The following is a 22,408-nucleotide window of genomic DNA, read 5'->3' as shown; positions in this document are numbered from 1 at the left end:
GAGTGCACAAGAGTTCTAACTTCTCAACATCCTCACCAACACTTGTTATTTCCTGGTCTTTTTTATAATGGCCATCCTAATGAGTGTGAGGTGGTCTCTCACAGTGTTTTTAAACTTCATTTCCCTAATGATTATTTCAGGTTGAACACCTTTTCATTTTTTTTTTTTTTTGGCCATCTGTACATCTTCTTTGGGAAAATGGCTGCTTAAGTTTCTTACCCACTTCTTAATTACATTGTTTATTGTTCTTTATCATGGGTATTAATCTCTCAATCAGATATATGACTTGCAAATATTTTCTCCAATTCTATAGGTTGCCTTTTCACTCAGCTGATTGTCTCCTTTGCAGCACTTAACTCTGATGTAATATCATTTGTCTATTATTGCTTTTGGTGCTTGTGCTCTTCATATTACACCCACGAAATAACTGCCGAACCCAACGTCATAAAGCTTTTCCCTATGTTTTCTTCTAAGAGCTTCAGGTCTTATGTTTAGGTCTATAATTCATTTTTGTTATTAAAATATGGTTGATGTACAATATTGTGTTAGTTTCAGGTATACATCAAAGTGATTCATTATATATTTTTTCAGATTATTTTCCATTATAGGTTATTACAAGATATTGAATATAATTCCCTGTGCTATACAGTAAGTCATTGTTGCTTATCTATTTTAGGTACAGTAGTTCATATCTTTTGATCCCATACTCCTAATTTATCCCTCCACCCTCCCTTTTCCTTTGGTAACCCTAAGTCTCTTTTCTATGTCTGTGAGTCTGTTTCTGTTTTGTATATAGATTCATTTCTATTAGTTTTAGATTCCACTTAGTGATATACTTGTCTTTTTCTGTATGACTTCACTAAGTATAATATTCTCTAGGTCCATCCATGTTGCTGCAAAAGGCAATATTTCATTCTTTTTAATGACTGAGAAATATCCCACTGTGTGTCTATACATATACGTACACACCACATCTTCTTAAGCCAATCTTACGGTGATGAGCATGTGGTTGTTTCCATGCCTTGGCTATTGTATATAGTGCTGCTATGAACACTGGGGTGCATGTATCTTTTTGAATCGGAATTTTTATCTTTTCTAAATATATACCTAGAAAACCGACAACATAATGCCATTTGCAGCAACATGGATGCTCCTGGAGAATGTCATTCTAAGTGAAGTAAGCCAGAAAGAGAAAGAAAAATACCATATGAGATCGCTCATATGTGGAATCTAAAAAACAAAAACAAAAACAAACAAACAAACAAAAACAAAGCATCAATAAAGGACAGAAATAGACTCACAGACAGAGAATACAGACTTGTGGTTACCAGGGGAGTGGAGGGTGGGAAGGGATAGACTGGGATTTCAAAATTGTAGAATAGACTACACTGTATAGCACAGGGAAATATACACAAAATGTTATGATAACTCACAGAGAAAAAAATGTGACATCGAGTGTGTATATGTCCATGAATAACTGAAAAATTGTGCTGAACACTGGAATTTGACACAACATTGTAAAATGATTATAAATCAATAAAAAATGTTAAAAAAAATATATACCTAGGAGTGGGATTGCTGGAATATATGGTTGCTCTATTTTTAGTTTTTTAGGGAACTCCCATACTGTTCTTCGTAACAGCTGCACCAATTCACATTCATACAAGCAGCGTAGGAAGGTTCCCATTTCTCCACACCTTCTCCAGCATTTATTTCTGGACTTTTTGATGATGGCCATTCTGACTGGTGTGAGGTGATACCTCACTACAGTTTTGATTTGCACTTCTTCATATTTTCATATGCTTTAGTGATGATGACCTCCCTCAGCTTTTATTTATCCATGAAAGTCTTTATTTCTCCTTCATTTCTGAAGGACAGTTTTGCTGAATACAGCATTCTTGGTTGACAGGTTTCTTTTTTCTTTCACCACTTTGAATAGATTATCCCACTCCCTTCTGGCCTATAATGTTTGTGCTGAGAAACCTGCTGATAAGCTTACAGGAGCTCCCTTGCACATAACAAGTTATTTTTCTCTTGTTCCTCTCAAGATTCTCTGCCTTTGACTTTTGACTATTTGATCATAATGTTTGGACTTCTTTGGGTTCATCCTAGTTGGAGTTTTTTTTTTTTAAGCTTCTTAAATTTGGGTGTTTATTTCCTTCCTTAGATTTGGGGAGTTTCCTGCCATTATTTCTTCAAATAAGCTCCCTGTTTTTCTCTCTTCTTGTCAGAGACTCCCATACAGTACATACTGGTCCACTTGATAGTGTCTGTAAGTCCCTTAGGCTTCTTTCACTTTTTTTCATTTTTCTTGCCTTTCATTCCTCTGATTCAGTAATTTCAAATGATCTGTCTTTAAGTTCACTGATACTTCTGCTTGACCAAGTCCAATGTTGATCCACTTTAAGTGAATTTTTCAATTCAGTTATGACATTCTTTAGCTCCAGATTTTGTTTGGTTCTCTTTTTATAACTCCTCTTTGTTGACTGGCCTCATTTTGTTCATGCACTGTTTACCTTATTTCATTTACTACGTTCTCTTGCAGCACACAGAGTTGCTTTAAGACAATTATTTTGAATTCTTTGTCAGGTAATTTATAGATCTCTATTTCTTTAGGGTTAGTTTCTGAAGATTTGTTTTATTCCTTTGATTGGGCCATGTATTCCTGCTTTTTGGTGTGCCTTGTCATTTTCTGTTGTGGTTTTTGCATTTAAAAGACAGCCACCTCTCCCAGCCTTTACAAACTGGCTTCGTACAGAGGAAGACTTCCATCAATCAGCCCAGTTAGATATTCTGGGTGCCTTTCAAACTTTTTACAAGGATGCATCTTCTCTGGGCTTGTGTGTGTGATCTACCAATTGGGGAAGCTTGCTGGTTTCTTTTTCATACAGCTTTAGCCTCCTGCCCCTCTGATGTCTGTCTGCAGCACTGCAGGTTCTCTGGTGCCCCCACAGGCTGCTGAGCTCTCTCTAGTTCTCAACAGCCACCAGCCATCCAAAGTATGCCAGTTCCCCATCAGCACTCCAAGTCAGGCAAAACAGAAACCTATCCCTCAGGTTGTCCCCCCAGAAAACTGGAATGTTGGCTGTAAGTTCCACTATTCTCTTTGCCTTCCAAGGGAAAAGCAGCACATTGGGCTTCTCCTCTCAACTGCTAGCTTTGCCAGCTTGAAAAGGGGGCTGATGTAGATAAAGTCAAAGCACTTTTCTGACCCATTTCACTGCAGCCATTTTTGCCTTTGAGTTTGCCTTGACATTCACATAGTGGCTTTTTGACCTGTATATTGTTAAAGCAGTGTTTCTGTAGGAGAGTGAATTCTGGAGCTTCCTACTCCACCATCTGTCTGACCACAGGCAGGTTCATTTCTGTAATCTCACAATACAGCAAACCCAGCATAAACATACACAACAGAAGTAAACAAGAATTTACAGTAAAGACTTTTCTTTGATTAGAACAAAAGTATGAAACATTTCAAATGCCCACCTCTATCTCTCCCTTTCTGAAGGTTTTTGGGGGTTTTTTTGCATTTAAAGTATATAAAGATACTGGACTGTACACAACACCTCACCTCCACTGCACTTCATTTCTGATTCCAGTCAGGCTACAGTAAAGAAAACAAACAAACAAAAAAAAAAAAAAAAAAAAAAAACAAGGCAAAAACACCACTTTGTGCTGACAGTGCCTCATCTCAAACTTACACCAGACAGACTTCTCACTTCTTGCACTGAGAGTCTGTTGGATGCCTGTAGGGACTCGTAGGTGTCACACATGTGTAACCCAGAAGTACACGGGAGGCAAACCTCATGGAGCAACCCTTAATCCTCTTCAAAGAGTGACAGAAGCTGATAGACTAACACTTTTCTGAGTCTCTTAGATGGGAGATTTATGGATGTAGACTCTAGGATTCACCAGAAATAGCAATCACCCTCAGAGGTAACCAACTCAATAATGCATCACTGTATTGGCTTTGCCTCCTTCTTCCGCATGTGACTCTACTTAAGAGCAATTCCCAAATAAACCAGCTGTCACACATCCTTATCTTGTGCGACTGAGGTAGGCAGCCCCAGACAAAGATGCACATTAAGTAAGTAGGGCCTTACTCTGTGGGGTCGTCTCTTCTTTTCTGTGAACAAGTACAGACAGGCTTCCTCTCTTCCACTAGACTGTATTCCTCTTAAAGGTAAAAGGCCTCATTCACTTGTGCAGCTCCATTACAAGACCTCACGATTTTAACACATGCCATAATTTCCCATTGAGTTTTTCAAATGGCCTCACTATTCCTGAATGATTTATTTTTTATTATATAGTTTTATTTAAGTATAGTCAGTTCACAATGTTGTGTCAGTTTCTGGTGTACAGCACAATGCCTCAGTCATATAGGAACATACATATATTCATTTTCATATTCTTTTTCACCACAAGTTACAAGATACTGAATATAGTTTCCTGTGCTATATAGTACAAACTTCCTGTTTTTCTATTTTATATATATTAGTTAGTATCTGCAAATCTCAAATTCCCAATTTATCCCTTCCCAACCCCTTCCCCTACTGGTAACCATAAGTTTGTTTTCCATGTCTGTGAATCTGTTTCTGTTTTGTAAATAAGTTCATTTGTCCTTTTTTTTTTTTTTTAAGATTCCACACATAAGTGATATCATATGGTATTTTTCTTTCTCCTTCTGGCTTACGTCACTTAGAATGACATTCTCCAGGTCCACCCTGCAAATGGCATTATTTTATTTTTTTTATGGTGAGTAGTATTCCATTGTATAAATATACCACAAGTTCTTTATCCAGTCGTCTGTTGATGGACATTTAGGTTGCTTCCATGTCTTGGCCATTGTAAATAGTGCTGCTTATATGAACATTGGGGTGCAGGTGTATCTTTTTGAATTAAGTAAGGTTCCCTCTGGGTATGCCCAGAAGTCTCAATGATTTATAATGAGAAAATATTCACAAGCTTGAAAGCTAATCATTTATGTAGAACTTCCTTCAAATTTATTTTTATAATATTTTTTGCTCAAGCCTACTTGTTTTAACTTAGTCAAATAAACTTTCCATAGATAATGCATCCCAGATGTCCATTCACTAAGAGTAAATATATTTTTGAAGGTAATCTTTCTGTTCAGGTGACAATATGACTGTCAACAATGTTTTACTAAATTAGAGATCTTTGTTAAAATAAAAAAAACACTTAAAACTCTATAGAACTATGCTAATCTTGGGTTTCTGTTTCCCATACAATTTTTTTTTTAACTTAAGAAAAACATTCCCCCTGGGTTAAAATAAACACTTCTTTATATGGTTCCTCTTGTAATACTCAAGCTAAACATGTATCTTCCTGGCTTTATAAAATTAAATTATAACAATCAAGCAATTTGAAAGATAATAGAAGCTTGCCAAAATATTGCCTTTGTTTGGCACGTCAAAAGCTCAAAATATGATATAGGAACCAACTCAAAACAGATAATATAAGCCTTATGGTCTTCTGTATAAGATAAGAGAAATACCGTTAGTTCTCAATAATCAAGAAATTACAATAATTTGGAAAATACCTAAAACTCGAACATATAAACGTCCTTTAAATTGAGATTTTACTCTAATGGACATTAATATGCTTCCCTGCTACATTTCTCTAGTGGTTTACATGGCGTATAAACCCTGGAACGTGAAACTTGGTAACTGAACACGTTGGCAGAGGAGGAAGGAAAATGTGACAAAAAGATGCTACTTGGGGACGCATACAACCTCCTTTGTTCACCTAACATGGGATGTCAACACCAACAAGTCTCAACTATAGTTTACACTGACATTCCTGCTCAATTACTGCAGAAAACCTTAAATTAGCTAACATCTAGCTCACAGACTACAGGGCACTGTCAACCTGACTGCCAAGATGTCAGAAAGCAGAGCTTATGGTCAGCTGTCTTGGGAGTATTTGCCCCTCCAAAGACACTCCAACAGTTTTCATTCCACCAGCTTCCCCATTTGCTGTGAATGTTCACGTGTGGGGTTCAAATCAGGGCAAATCACTCCCAAAATTTCTCAGGGGTATAGATCTGAGTCAGGCTCCAACACCACATGCCAAGTACTGCTGGGCTTGTATAATACGCAAAAGACTCAGAATGCTGAAGTTGGAAGGGATTTTAGGGGGCATGTAATCCAAACTCTGAGGGGTTAAATGACCGTGCAAGGTGACCGTGCCAGTGGCAAAAGCAGGTCATGAACTCAAGTCGCCTGACACCCGGTCACCCACTCCACTTATTTCCCTTTGACCCAAAATACCTCAATGAGTTATCCCAGTACAGTGAGTAAACTAACATAAAAGTCCACTTATTTTAAAAGTAGATTATCTTTTATTCGACAAGCCTTAAAATCATATTTAAACAAGTATCTGAAGATGTACTGATCTAAGAATAAGATAATCTAGTGTCTGTAACCAAATAAATTGAAAAATTATATTTACCTTGACCAATTTTAATCTGTAAAACTAATCCAGATCAGACACAGACAAAAATTATCCAACATTAACCTCACTTGAATTAAGTTTTGCATATCCTCACTCAAAACTCCACACTAATGTACTGTCACTAATAACACAACATTCTACACAGCCCAGACTGAGGGTGAAGAAAGACTACATTGTATGTGGAGAAATACTCTGCCTTATTTATGTAAAGCAGAACTATTTGGTGTTTCTTAAGGTCAAGTACATGCCCTAGCTTTAAAGTTCCATTCTATGAGGTCAATGCCAGGTCCACCAGCCCAAAATGGGACAGTTTTTAATTCAGATTCATCGTGAGTCATTTATTCTATAAACACAGAATTTTTTTCATAAACATAGAAATTCTGTGTATTTTCACAGCACTGGGATAGATGCTGGAGAGGAATAAGAAATTAATTTGAAACACACAGACCATTGCAGGGCACCAACTGCAAGCCAACTTTACATACATTATCATATAATCCTCATAATAACCCTAGGAGAAAGGTATTATTATCCTCATTTCACAAAGGAAGAAACAGAGAAAACTTAACCAAAGCTGGCAGAAGGCAATGCTTTGGAACGTCTGCATTCTCACCAAGAATTCTAACTCACCCCTGTCCTACCACCAAACCCCTCTGCATTTCACCTGGGAGCCGGGGAAGCACTGGAACCTATTCTGGAGTACAGTTTATCATTCTAGGCTCAGACTCGATATGTCTCCATACTACCTAAGAGCTATGAATCTATGACAACCCTAAGAAGAAAATGAGTATGTAGATCCACTCAGAATTCCAAAAAGAAACCCAGGCCCCAAATTGAAAGGACTTAACAGCTTTTCTGTCTATGAATCAGATCCAAACAGCATCTGTACAGGCATAAAGCATCAGAACAGTATTTCACACATAGTAAGTGCTCAGTTAAATTCAACTACCGCTTTCAAAATCACCATCATTCTTCAGTAGCCATAGCCCTCAAATTTTTTTCCTCAGAATATAGTTTCAAAAGAGGAAAAAAGCTACATAATTCATGTTCACTGTAAGGTGGTGTGTAACTGCAAAGAAATATTTTTGGACCAAATGCACCATTATGTAACCATAAAATTTTAATTCTGAAAACTGCTTAGAAATACAAAAATACTTAATATATTAGATTAGTGCTGAATGCAAAACAGTAGTCAGTGCTACAAGAGCAGCTACATAAACTCTATGCAAATAGTCAAGGACCATATTGCAAGGACTACATTTCACGGCAGAAAAATGAAAATGGCTGTTAGAATGGTTAGATTACCAGTGATTGTTTTTCTAAAAGTTCTCCTCATACGGCTTTTTAAATTTCTGTAATAAAAAAATGTGTGCTTTAACTTGTTTCATAATATATTCAAAAGGTGTCTATTACACCTAACTCAATAGGAGTTTGTAGGAAAATTGAATGCACTCTGAGCCCACTGTGCAATAACAAAGACAATGTATCTCCTCCACAGGAGTATATAGGTTTGTGCTGTTCCTCCAAGGCCCTTAGGATAGGCCACTCTAAACAACACTGTGCCAGTTATAAACTATGCTCCTAGACTAAAAATGCTTCAAAATGGTTTAATAACATGGAGAAACTACGAGCTTCAGGGGTAAACGGAATCAAAGAAAAGGATCTCAGTCTTCCTACTTTTGATCATCTTCATCTAAATATCTAGCAATATTTCTCAAAGTATGTTCCTGGGACCATGTAGATTAGACTCACATGAGATTCTTTTCAAACTACAGATTCCTTCCACCACTATGGCCCTCAAACCTACAGAACTAGAATCTCTTGAGAGCCCAGAGTTTGCCATTTTGTACAATCTCCCCAGGTGAATTTTATGCTCAGATTTGAAGAATGATTAATTCCCAGACATGCTAATTGGGTACAATAAACGTCACTCAAAGTTTTTGGTGAAAGAAACAAACCCTAACTCTGGACTGGTAATTCAATTATTTCCTAATTTCTCACAATCACCAGCTCAAATAAGTCAGGTTTGGGATCAAAGGTACAAGGAGCAGAAATCCTGCAAAGCTGTTGTCTCTTCTGCCTAACCTGTGGCTCTTTTCAGAAAATAATTTTGCAACTTTGTCAAGAGCCTTAAAAATATCTATTCCCTTTGCCTGAAAAATTTCACTAGTAGGAATTTTTCCTGTAAGAATAATTAAAGATGCCCTCTTAAAAAAAGGTTTTAGGCAAAAGGGTTTGGGGTAGCAGTGTCAATATTCATCATCTGCCAATATTGAGTATGTGCACTACATCTGGCACTGGTCGCATGCTTTACATGTAGTATTTTTAACACTCACAACCTAGGAATTATATTTATCCCATTTTAGAAATGAGAAGACTGAGGCTCAGAAAAGTTATTAACTTGTCCCAGCCCATGTAATCAATAAATGATAAAGCCAGTATCTATATCTGGGACAGTCTGAATAGAAACATTAGGTTCTTCCCACTGCCTGGCCACCTGAAAATGTTATAAAATGTCATAATGTTTGAGCAAATCATGATATGTCAAGGTAATATTATATAGCTACTTAAAACTATGTTCTTCAAAAATCTTAAATGAAATGGAAAATACCCATGATACAATGTTAAGTGAAAAAGAAAGGAAGTGTGACCCCAGTTTAGAATTTAAGGGACACAAGTCAAACAAGGGACCATAATTTATTTTGGTTTTGTCTAACACTGTACCTGACTATAGGAGGAACTCAATATCTGTGCAAAAATAAATTATGTGTGAACATACTTTTTAAAGACCAGTAAAAAAAATTCCTGAAATATTATCAGTGATTACTGCTGGATTCTGGACTTAGGGGTGACTTTTGGGTTTCCTTATTTACATCTGTTTGTACTTTCAAGTATTCTATAATAAGTTTGTATTACTTTCACAATGTGGAAAAAACGCAATGGCTAATTTTTAGATCTTATGTTTAAGCATCTTCTTCCACCAGATATGTAGTTAAGCTCCAGAGCAAGTCAATATGCCGACTAATACGTGGTCTATCTTACTCACTGTATCAGAGGAACTACTTTGTAGCTAGAAAGTGAGCATGGTATTTTTATATGCCAGCATCATAAATGGGAACAAGATTTAATACATGTTACAAATATAAATGCTTTTATCAACTTCAGTTATTAGTAGCTTATTAGGTAGTAAATTGATTTATAAATGTACGTTATCCACAAAATGTTTCTATTAATGGTTTGTGCATTTTGGTAACACACTGCCCTAAGTGCTAGTACCGCATGGATTAAAAATCGAATGTGGTGGCTTCTGCGGTATAACAACGAGGGTTTCTTGCCAAGATCACCCCCACACATTGCAAAAGCCACTAATAAATTAACCTTAAAATTGTGCCTCACTCCAGGTAGTTTATGAAGCATTTTACGTAAAGGAATCATTTGGGCACTATTATCCCACGCATTTTTTTAAGAACTATATTTTAAAATCAACAGAATAAACCAAGGATGAGCCAATGAGTATATTTTATTAGCTCATCACTCTGGGCAATTTCAAACAGCAAAACATGGCACAAATCTGATGATAACTCTACTACCAAACTGCTTCCAAAATGACTTCATCTTTTGAACAAATTCTGGCTTTGCAGCCAGATTCTATTGCAGTGACCACTCTAAGAAAAGCCAAAAGGGCAGGAGCATGAACTACACTGAACCCATCAATTCTAAAAGCAATTTGAGATGGGTGGTGGGTGGTAAGGAAGAGGGAGAGGAGAAAAGAAATCTTAGAGTAATAAAAGGTAAAACAGGCATTTGTATTGTGTCATGTAATTTTCAGTGAAAAAAAACAACAAAACACTTGACAGGGAGAAAATACTGGAGGAAGGAAAGATAGTTACAGTATTAAGAGGCCCTAGGTCCTGTTTGCAAATGGAGTAACAAGATGAGAGCAGCTTTCCATGATCAAAAGTGTTTTCTCTTTGGCAATTAGGTTTATTCCCAGACTAATGCCAAGAAGAAAGTCCACCCACATAAAAATTGCCAAATAATCTAGATTTCTGGAGATTATCAATGCAGGCCAAAGTGTCTGACACAGGTAACCTTTTGCTTCAGACACAACTTGGAATTTCTGTCACAACACCCCCTGCTTCGCCTGTTGTGGGGAAACCATGGGTTGGATCACTCTGCATCGGTTCTGACTCCCTTCCTCCTCACCTACTTCTGCTAGAGAAGCTGGAAAAGAAGCTACTTTCCCAGAATCTCTTGTAGCAAAGAATAGCCAAAGAAATACAGTGGGAAATTCCAGGAGGGAGAACTCTTTGTCACACTTTTGCCTTTTTAGGCGAAATCTGGAATAAAAAACAAGTTTTGTCCTCCTTTTACCCCAGGCCAGACCGCAACAATAAGTCCAAAAGCCATAGGTAAGGATGGCCAACGTCGTGGGGGAAGTTGCTGGGCTCCTTCAAGGCAGCTACTGGGGCCTGGACCTCTTAGCCCCAGTTTTTTTGTTTGGTCAAGAAAATAATCCCCTGGCTTGACGAAGCCACTCTGTGTTGGGCTTTCTGTTAATTGCAGCCAAATACATTCCTGCCTGTTAAAATCATCGATCTGACAAGCCTTTCCGTTTTAACTTATCAATGATCAACTTAACCAAAACCCCAGAAGTCTGCACAGAGATAAGACTGAGTGAGAGCGTGTACATTTACTGAGAGCACTGACCCCATGCCCACGAGCACAGGGCCCACCTCACATCATCCTCCTGGGACTCGGCAAAAGGCAAAGTGAGGACCCCAACCCAGGCCGGCTGGAGGGCAGTTCCTGAGCTCTTTACTGCCAGGCTCCACAACCTCTGATGGATTTTTTTCATTTAGTTTAGAAAACATTCTTAACCTTCAGTTCTGCTGATTCTATTACATGCGTCCTAATAAACTTTTCTGATCGGAGGAAGACTTTCACTGAAAAACAAATCACCCCTTCCCCTCCGTCAAAAAAAAAAAAAATTCATATGCAGTTGTTTCAAGAAAAAAAGCCTGGCAACCAACTAAGCCTTTGAAATCCTTGTCCATCACAAGGCACGGTGCTGCTGCTGCTCCTGCTGCTGCAGTAACAGTGACCAAGCACCGTGTGCCTGGCAGTGAGCTATGCATTTCACACACATCACCTCATTCTGTGCTCACAGCATCCCCGGAAGACAGGACTATGATTGTTCCCATTTTACAAGAGAGCAAAGAGAACACGTTAGCCCAGGCACAATATTTTCTTCGAAAAAGTCTCTTTCTGGACACCAATGAACCACAAGTTCAGAGCAACATAAAACTAAAAGGGTGATTAACTGATTTTGCAGCTAATCTCTAGTAAAAATATTAGAAGTGACTGGTTCAGAACTGTTCAAAGAATAAAAAATATGCAAGCCAAGAACAATGACAAGAGGGTGTAAAGCCCTTTCATCCTGAGCAAAATCTACAATTCCACCCTCGTGTCTAATACGGCTTCACTCAGAACGTACTCATCCACCTTTACAAGGGGCTAATACCCTCAGCACGCTGTGAGCTACCAGGAAGGCCAATAATAATATTTACATAGCTGTGAACATTCATTTATCATAAGATCATTTAATTCATTTCCCAATATACTTGATTTTCATTTTCAATGCAAGAATGTGCATTTTATGAACTATGATTTATAATGAATATGGTTAATATTCATTTATTCAGCACTTAAGTGGCCAGCACTGTGAGGTTTTTACATACATCTTTTTTTCTCTTAGTTGTCACAACCACCTCAGGATGTAGGCACTATGACTAACACCCTCTTTTAGAAAGGGGGCTACAGGTAATGAATTTTCCCAAGCTCTCTATTAAAAGGTAAGACCGACACTCAAATCCAGATCTGGCCAAGGGCCCCTTGCTTTTGAACACTAAGCTTCATAAAGTTATTTGATTTATTCTTGTTGTTTATCAGCCTTAATCAAGCCTTAACTAGAAAACTATATAAGCTTAGCTCTTATTTATTTTCAATTTCAGTACTCCCCCAGTTTCATATAGTTTACTTCATCTTTCTCCCTGCTCCCACAAAAACTAATCTAAAAAACTATTATCTATTTACCAAATCATAAGACAATCTTCACTAAAGTTTGCCAAATTAAAAAGATACATAACTATGTAATTGCTGCTTTTACTTTCAATCAATGTGTGATTAGCTGTTTTGGAGGCCAGTTCTGCTGCTCAAGCAAGCAGCAGTCAATGATCCTTGTTGTGCCCATAACTGTAAAAATGCAACATGGTTTTTAAAGTGTTTAATAGCAATATCCTAAAAGCCCACCAGATGTCAACCTCAATTCATGAAAATAGGTCGCTGCCCCCCTTATAACACTTCCTTCTATGATGAAATAAGGAATTCAGAACTTTGAAAATGCCTATGCCTCTAAATTTTATGTAGGAATTTTTATTTGCATGGCACACATATATGTTCTTTAACATAAAAATAAAAGTATAATAGTAAGGTATAAAACAAAGGAAAAGTATAAATATATAAATTCCACATTTGCCTCTCAGGACTCTGGCAAACATCAAGGCTGTATTTCTGACTCATTTAACCCATTTACTTCCTACTTTCTCACAGACCTTGCTCTGAACCTACCTTCCTCTTTACCCACCGTAACGCACATTTAATTGACTTGAATGAATCGATACTACCTCACATGAAGTATGAAGTCTAAATTTTGAAGATCAGAATTCAATAAATCAAACACAATTTTTGTCATTATAATGCTGTCCATGGTATCCACTCCAAGGCTGATCATACCCATCAAAAACCTAAACTAAACTTGAAAATAAATTCCCATTTACAAAACTGTTGACTAATAAGATTTTAATTTAGATTCAAACAAAAATGCGAGATACTCTGCATGGCTGTTCCAAAGTAATTTTCAGACAAAATAAAAACTAAAAAATAAAAAGCTAATGATTTTTTCCCTACATTTTTGGCCTGGTGGATTTTATGCATATCAATTCTTTTGGGATTCAATGATCATCCAAGAATGATATTTCATTTCTTTGACCACTACCCTACTGCCCATATTTTAACCTCACTAAATTTTTGGTCCACTGCGTAGAAGAATTTCTCTACTAATAAAAATACAACTCATTAAAGATTAACTTACCCCCAGGACAGTCTCTCTGGAAACAAATTCCAAGCATTATAATCACCAATTTGCACTATGCAGACTTAAAGGCAGAGAATCTTACTTATCCTGACTTAAACTGGAAACCTCCACATATTTTAAGGCAACTGTGCAAAAAAAATAGCAAATCCAAATTCACAATAATCAGAAACTCAACAAGGCAAATATAGACTTTTCTTACTCGGCATTTTTTTTAATGAAAAGCTTTCCACCCAAGAATATCTAACAATACTAGAACATTTGTTGACTTTCCAAACTTTCTACCTTGTTCTCTATTTTATTTCCATTCCACAATTATGAAATTACAGAATTCTTCTTTGTTCCCTAAATATTTAAACATATACTATATGCCAGAAATTGTGATAGGCATTGGAAATCTTTTGAATCCATGCTATATTTATTACTAGTAGTAACAAAAGTAACTGACATATTAAGCTGTTATCATTTACAAAGCAGTGTGGCAAGTTTTAGCTTATTAGGCAATATCTCTTTTAATTCCCACAAAACTGAGAGAGAAAGGTACTAATATCAGTCCCATTTTGCAGACAGGCAAACTGAGACAGAGAGGTGCCCAGAAACTGTCCCAAGGTCCTCCTGGGATTTGAACCTAGATCTGAGTGATTCTAGTACCCACATTTGCTTTAACCACCTGGTATAAAAGCAATGAGACACATGATTATGTTTGCTTCGGAAAACTAGTCTTATTCCTTCAAACGTGGTAATTCCAACAAAACATGACACTAGGAAGCCCACATGACAAAATGCCTTGGTACTTAGTGTGCTAGGTTTCTTTCTTACTTTCTTAGAAGACATCATTCACTTAATGATTTTACAACATTAATCAAAGCATTATGTTCGTTTACTAAAGAACTCTTTGCACTTTAAGTGTAAATATTTCATTGATACATATGTTGCTGAAGAAATGCTAACTCTATTAAGGCTTTCTGTAAAAGAAACTACCACAGCAAAGCAATTTCCAACCATCTCATGTCAGAATGTCATATCTACAAAGGGAACAGCCTTCAAATTTAAAAAAAAATGCCTCATTCATGTTTCATTTCATTCTAAATGGGAATTAATTCAAAAAAGAAATCCACTTCTAAAACTCAGGTCATGCAAGAGGGCTTCCTAGAAGCTACCACGACTGTGGTTACTTGTATGCACCCAGGCAAGACAGGTAAGGAAGACACAGCATTATTAGGAGATCCATCTTTCACATCCTTCCAAACTCATGTGGAAAACAAATTGGAAACCTGTTGAAAGGATAGGTATGTATGTTATCAGTTCAACCCAAACAAGCTCACAATAATATTTTTGAGTAAATTTAATATTTTGTTTTATAATAGATACTAGGGGGAAAAAAACCATGGGACAAATGAAGTAACTAAAATAGGCTACTGAAAATGCAACTGGGGTTTAATTTCCTAATCTACTTTGCAGTATTCTTAACCTGAACAGTTTATCACAGAAGTAACTCTCCTAGAAAGTTACATAATTTAACGGGGGAAAAAAAGAGGGAGAAGGACAGAGACATGACAAGCCCTGGGGATGTTTATCAATAAAAATAAGCACAAGGGAGACAAGTCTGTAGCTCATCCAAAAATGCCTGCCAAACACTCCTGCTATTTGTTTCCACCAAGTTATTGTTTTGGAAAACATCTTGTTCTGTCTTAAAATAACCTGCTTAATTGTTCTAAAAAACCACTGCACTTCCACGGAGGGCTAAATAGCTCCCATACTGCGATGCACTAACTGATAAAGTCAAAGTAAGTTATGCACCAAACCACAAAAGAAAGTTGGAAAGCTCCAATCCTCCCTTGATATAAGGACACCAGCTACTGAATGAATCCACTACTGCACCCTTAGTGAAAGTACTGCCTGGTCCCTCCACAGTATTTTAAGAATAACAGTTCTATGGATGAGGGAAATGAGCCACATTGACTACTACTGGCTAGTAATTAACACTTTTTTAAGGAAGATAAAAATGACCCTGGACATCCTGGCATTCGCTCTGAGAACTCCAATCATTCCCATTAAAAATCAGAATTTGTTCCCAGTCCGATATGGTTAAAGCTGTTATGCCTGGGAAAGTCCCACAGAAACGAGGGAGTTTAAAAAAATACAAAATTTAAATTTTTTTTAAAAACCCCATGTTGTGAAAGACAAAGTCTGACGCCCACAGTACGGGAAGATTTTTAATAATCTAGTGTAACTCAAGATGTGTTTTATAAACCAGTCAGGAGATGAACACACACTGTCCTCCAACTCAGCAGCGTTGCCCTGACACAATCCCCACGCTCTGGCCGCTCACCCCCATCCTGGCCCCTCTTACTCCTGGGTGGAGGTGGGGGTGGGGCGGGAGCTCTGGTCTTAAGCCTTGACATCTGCAGAGCGTTTCCCAATAGCAAGACAAGGCCCCTCAGCTGAAGGAAGTGGATACTGACGAGGAGAGAGAGAAACAGCTAGACCTCAAGACTGCCAGAGTGGGGAGAGTCACGCACACTCTGTGCGGTCCGACTGAGTCCGGATGTCACAGCCCAGGTGTCCGAACTAAAGTTGGCACCTCTAAAGTCCAAGAACGCAATTCGGGCGCGCCGGTGTACACACTGCCCTCGGCTTTCTGAAGCCGGTCAAGTTAGCACAGCGTTCCCGTGCGTGGAGACCTGGGAGGCGTGGAAGGGTGGAGACTCCCGCCAGGTCTCCACTCCCTGGGTGTCCCCCGGCTCCGCGGGGGAAGGGACAAGGAAACTAAGTCGGCTTTGGGCCAGAGTGGCGTGCGCTGGGGCGCTAGGCAAGGATGTTCGGGAAGGAGTCGGGGGCTCAGCCGGTGTGTCCGAGAACGCGCGGGGATGCCTACCTTGTAACATGGCCTCAAGTTTCTTCCTGTCCACGCGGAAGCGTTCCTCGCTCCACTCGGGGCTGTGCAGGGGCGCCCCGGCGACCAGGTCGTCCTCGGAGCCCGGCATGGGGGAGTCCGTGCTGCGCTCGCTGTTGGAGCCCGGGTCCGACTGCGCCGCCAGGTAGCCGGGCTCGCCCTGGGCGGCCATGGTGGGCACGCGGCGCTCGGACTCCAGCTGCGGCCGCCGCTCTGCCTGCGCCGCCGCCTCCGCTCGCCGGCCGGGCTCGACTGGCTCCCCGCGCCCCGGCGCTAGCTCGTCCTCCCGCAGCCGCCGACGCCGCCGCCAACGCCGCCGCCGCCACGGAGCCCCCGGCGCATCCCAGCCCCGGGCGCCACCTACGCCGCCCGCCGCCCCCGGTCGCGGCCCCGGTCCCGGGCCAGTGGCTGCGCCGCCCCCCGTCAGCAACGCCCGCGCGGAATGAGCGCGCCGCGCCGCCCGCGCCTCCATCCGCAGGGCCCGGCGCCCCCTCCCCGCCCGCCGCGCCTGCAGCCGCGCGCTCATTGGCCCGGCCGGCCCACGGGGAGCCGCGGCGGGCGGGCGGCCGGCCCTCGGCTCGCGCACACACTCACCACGTACACACTGCCACTCTCCTGCGCTTACACGTATAAGTCTGGTCTCACACGCATACTTTCACACTTCTTCCAACACAGAGCCTGGCCCGGTTGCAGCACAGCACCCTTCTGATCGCACTCGGAGTACACACAGATCCCACTTTATTTACGTACACACACTTCACCCTAAAACGCACAGCCCTGGTTGGTCCCACAAGTTTGAAACAGGAGGAAGAAGAAAAAGGGAAGGATTGCGGAAGAAACAATGTCCATCCCTAGCAGACATCACTGTGGTCGTTGCTTACATGAACTTTATTCCTCTACTAAAAGTTCAAAGCAGATGGCTCCTCTCATCCCAGCAAAGTAGCCAGGTGGAAGGACAGGAGGCTTACTCTTTATTGTGAGGAATGGGATTTTGTTTTTCTTAAATGAGGTGAGGGGGGAGTCATTTTCTATGTAATTCTCAAGGAATGGATTCAGCTGATAAAAAAAGACAGGCTCAGGAGGAAAGAGGCTCCGAGAGTCTTGTGGTGGTTAGCCCGAACCAGCCGGCATCTGGGCAGAGCTGTCTTGTCAGGGACTGAGGGCTTTTCTCTGTTCCCAAGGTCAGTCTCTTACAGATGATGACCAGCAGAGGAATCTCTGATCCCACCTTCCCAGGTCGGCCCATCACTGCCACTGTCAAACTTGGACTTGAAGCACCAGGGAAGAAGAAACTTGTTTGTATCAGGGATGCCATTGAAACTTTATTTTCCCCGTTCACACTGATTCATAACCCTCTTTTGTGACCAAGAGCACAAATACTTTATTTTTTATGGGGGGGGGGGGGGTGGAAGGGTGAGAAGCGGAGAATGAGATAGTTTGTAACCAGCCAAGAAGACTGGGTACTGGCCTACACAAGGGGCAAGCAGTATCATTGGCAGGAGCCCATAAAGAGTCATGTACTATGCTTAAGATTAGTCAAAATTCTTATAGGTTCAGTTGCCTAATTAACAAGAATTGACTCTGTGCTGGGTCCTGTGATATGACTGACAGATGAGGAAACCGGACTGTGGGAAGTCAAGTGACATGACTAAGGTCACACAGCAGCAGATAATGGAGCCAAGGGTTGCAGCAGATAATGGAGCCAAGGGTTGAACCCAGGCCTGTGCACCTGACACATCATCTCCACAAAGCCCTGCCTTGTGAGCAGAGAGCCCTCCTGCTCAGGGTCCTCCTGAAGACCCAGGAGCAGATGCATAGCTTAAGTGCTTGATTCACCACCATGTGTTCCTTCTCAGAACTTATTCATTACTGTGCAAAGCACTTTAATTTAAGCATCAAAACAGGTTGTCAAGGAGCCCTCTATCAAAGATGTTTACAGTCTTTTTCTGTCAACAAATACTTTGGTGGGGGGGAACCTACCAAGTGATGGATACTGTGGTAGGCCTAAAGAATAGTGACCAAAAATAAACACTATCCCTTGGCTCCTGGAGCTGACATTCTAGTGAGAAAGACAGAATGGCAACCAAAAATAAATATATAAATCACTCAGGAAAGTAGAAAGATCTACCTGTACTAAGCATTACAAATGAGACTCAACATACAAGACAACCTGTAATAAAGTAATGGGGTTCAGAGAGGTCAGTGAAAGCTTCTCTGAGAAAATGAATCTGGGGCTAAGAACAGAAGTTTGAGAAAATATCAACTGGGCAAGAGAGAAGAAAGAGCCTTCCCTGAAAATGATTGTTTGCTCATAATAGCATTATTATGATCAAATATAAAATTATCCTTTAATTCCAGTTGAGGAAACTGAGGCACAGGAGGTAAAGTAAGTTACTCAAGGTTCTACAAACAAGTAAGTTATCAAATCAAGATCTGAACCCAGACAGTCTCCCTTGAAAATCAGACTTCAGGTGCCCTATGCTTAGCCATTAAGCTATCTATCAGCTCTCAGTAGGATCAGCATAAGCAAAGATAACGTGGTTAGAGGAAGCAGCATATGTCCCTCCATTGGAGGAACCAAAAGAAAACCAGCATAGTTGGTAAAAGACAATAAGAAAGCAGGTGGTGCTTGCCAAGGCAGGTGAGATGTATAAAGAGTAGAGCATGTAAACCCTATAGGTCCAGTGAAGGAGTTTTTGTTTTTATCCTTAGAACAAAAGGAAGCCATGTAGAGCCTTTAAGTAAAGGATGATTTACTTAGATTTGCATTTTAAAATGATGACAGTGGTTATAGGATGGAGAACAGACTGAGGGACAGGATAGAAGTAGTTAGGCCAATTAAGAGACTATACAGGAAGTTTGGGTAACAGATGCTGGTAGCTTTTCTAGAGTAATGAAGATAGAGAACTGTGCGAGGATTTGAGAAATACTTTGATGGAAAATATCATCAACTAGATTGGTAACAAATTGGACACGGGGTGGTGCAGAGGGAAATGTCAGGAATGACTCTAGGCTTCTGGCTAACATAATCGGAGAGAGATAGATACCATTAACTGAAATAGGAAACACTGGAAGAGGACTGACTACATTGGAGGAAAGATGAAGTTGAATTAGACATATTGAGTTTATGGTGCCATTGAGACTTCCAAGAAGATGTGTCAAGTAAACAACTGAATATATGGGTCTGGAGTTCAGAAAAGATCTTGGATAGAGATTAAAACATTTTATTGATTTGTTTCTAGGTGGTAATTCTAGCCATATACATGGCTACTACTGTCTAAGGAATGAGAAAAGAGTTAAAGAAAACCAAGGAAAGAGTCTTTCACAAATTCTAATATTTAGTGATCTGGTAGATCACAGTATAATGGAAAAGGAGATGAAAAAAGTGATAAGAAAAAAACAAAACAAATAAAGTTTTGTCATGTAAGCCCAGGAAAAGGATTATTTCCAAAAGGAAAGTGTGATCATCTTTGTATAGTAAGGGAGGTCCAAATTTTTTGAGGGAGGTCCCTGGAACCTTAGCAAGAAAGCCAGAATGGAGTGGTGGAGGAGTGAAGATAGCTAATGAAATGAAGAGTAAAGGCAACAGTTTGAGAGAAGTTTGGCTGAGAAGGGGAGGAAATAGCAGTAGCTGAAGAATAATGTGGGTAGAAGATATTTCTTGTTTATTGGGTTGGTTGGCTGTTAGGTTGGATGACAATCAAAAGGTGAGGTTTGAGCACCGGAAAAACCACTACACATGATCCAGTTGACAGAAATTGAATACATAAGAATAAAAGGAGGAATCAATATTATAGGAATCTGAAAACAAAAACAGAATAGACTCCAAGACACAAGCAGAGGAGAAACAGTTCATCAGAAGATGAACAGATGGGTATAAATGTTGGTTAGTTTGTAGGTTTTGTTTCTAGAACACAAGGGAATCCCATCTGATGGCATTTATTTTCCCCAAAAAAGTCAAAGTTATCTGTTGAGAGTTTGGGAGGAGAGCCACCAGAGGTTTGAGGAAAGTAAAGGGGTGTGTGTGTGTGTGTGGGTGTGTGTGTGTGTGTGTTTAAAAGTTTTAAAATAGCCTTTTGAATCTGTAAAAGAATGAGTTAGACATGCTGCTGTTTTAAATCAAGTATACCTCAATAAAAAATGTTTAAAAGAATGAATTGGTACTGTTGAAAGCCCAGTTGATGTTGGTAGTTATAAATTTATAATGGGATCAGCCTGCTTGTCCTGACTTTCTCCACCAGTGTTAAGCTTCTTGGGTGCAGGCACAGAGAAAACAGAGGAGTCCTGCCAAATAGATGAAACACCAGCAGCTAGAAGGCAGTGCAGCAGTGCCTGATGGATCCTTTTCAACATCCATCTTCAACTCCTTCAACAAAGAAGTAAAACCTAGCAAAACTCTCAATCAAACATGAGGACAAATTCATGTGTTAAGTAAGAGAGGTCTCAAAGAAGATTCTTTTCCTGACACTGAGCAAGCTCTTAAAGAAGTAAAACCTAGCAAAACTCTCAATCAAACATGAGGACAAATTCATGTGTAAGTAAGAGAGGTCTCAAAGAAGATTCTTTTCCTGACACTCTATCTGAGCAAGACTGTGCCACCACAACAAGGGAGTACATCGAGATGAAGAGAAAAACCTGAAACAAGGAAAATAAGAGATCCAGCACATGATAGAGGCAAAGGGGCTCCTCAGAATGATGGTGAAAGGAGAACAAAAACGGAAATAGGTCGGAAGTCTCAAAGGTTGAGATTTCTTCTAGATTAAATGATAGAATTCCTGAGTATGAACATATTCAGAGGAGATTAAGAAAGTTGGTGGAGACTTTGGAGTTAAAGTCATGATTGGTTTATAGAAAACGATGGAACAAAAAAAAAAAAAATAAAGACAGTTGATAACTCCAAGAAAAGCAAAGCATTATGCTGAAAAGTTAGAGTAGTCAGAGTAAGCTACATGGCTGAGGATGTGTGTATGTATATAACTAGGATGTATGTAGTTGTAATCATGTAAACCACAGATACTGATTTAACCTAAGTTATAAATAGAACTAGATTAGGAATTGAGGGACTGGGAAGTATGCATGTGGGTAGTGGGTGCTTTGGGGAGCAATGGTTAAAAAAAAGTGAAACCTCATCTGCTTTAGGGGAACATAAATGGATAATGACTCAAACTTTTTTAAAATCAAGAAGTAGCAATATAAGCATGTTATTTCGAGATATGAAGGTAAAAATAGAATGAAGCTGCAAGTGTTAACAGGGGTTGCCTGTAGGAAATGGGAAAGCATATGGTACTTCTGGTTGTTATACAAGTCTTCTAGAACAATTTGATTCTGTAAACCATATGGATGCATAACTTTAATTTTAGAAATGCTAATGAAGTTAATAGCTTATAATGAAAAAGAATATGAAAAGGAATATATATGCATAACTGAATCACTATTCTGTACACGAAAAATTAACACATTGTAAACCAACTATACTTCAATAAAAAAACATTAAAAGATAAAAAAAAGAAAGAAAAGCTAATGAACTAATCCATAGTACTGTCATTAAAATGGTATATAAATAACAGAACCTTGAATTCACAACTTTAAGTGCAGTGCTTTCCTACAAAAATTGAACCAAAATTAGAATAATTGACAATCTTTTTTGTCCTCTTTAAGTATATTTGTTTTGTTTGCCTTTATCTTCCTACATTATTTAATAAAAGAATAAATTTCAATTACCCAAAAGTATAGGAACAGATCAGATGCCAGAGAATCAACGTTGTAGATTTTATTTTAGTGGAGCAGGGCTCTCAAAAAGCAAATCACTGAGAAAAACTTGAGTACCTAAGATCACCTTAAGTCTTCAAGTTTACAAAATATGAAAATCCATAGGAGATTAAAAACAA

General features: G+C 39.4%; 1 protein-coding gene across 3 annotated transcripts in view; it reads right to left on the bottom strand.

Annotated features, from left to right (window-relative positions):
• Positions 1-16,961, bottom strand: part of BICC1 (BicC family RNA binding protein 1) — a 251,650-nt gene extending 234,689 nt beyond the window's left edge. For all 3 annotated transcript variants that reach the window (XM_006190993.3, XM_032491440.1, XM_014564592.2), the window contains exon 1: positions 16,503-16,961. In XM_006190993.3, the coding sequence (XP_006191055.2) occupies positions 16,503-16,692 (190 nt within the window). In that variant the 5' untranslated portion in view covers positions 16,693-16,961. The remainder of the gene's footprint in view (positions 1-16,502) is intronic.
• Positions 16,962-22,408: the final 5,447 nt, after the last annotated feature.

Source organism: Camelus ferus, chromosome 11, assembly GCF_009834535.1.
Source record: "Camelus ferus isolate YT-003-E chromosome 11, BCGSAC_Cfer_1.0, whole genome shotgun sequence".
In the NCBI taxonomy this organism is placed as follows: domain Eukaryota; kingdom Metazoa; phylum Chordata; class Mammalia; order Artiodactyla; family Camelidae; genus Camelus; species Camelus ferus.
Note: the sequence above shows the minus strand (reverse complement) of the source record. Positions and strands in the feature narration are given on the sequence as shown.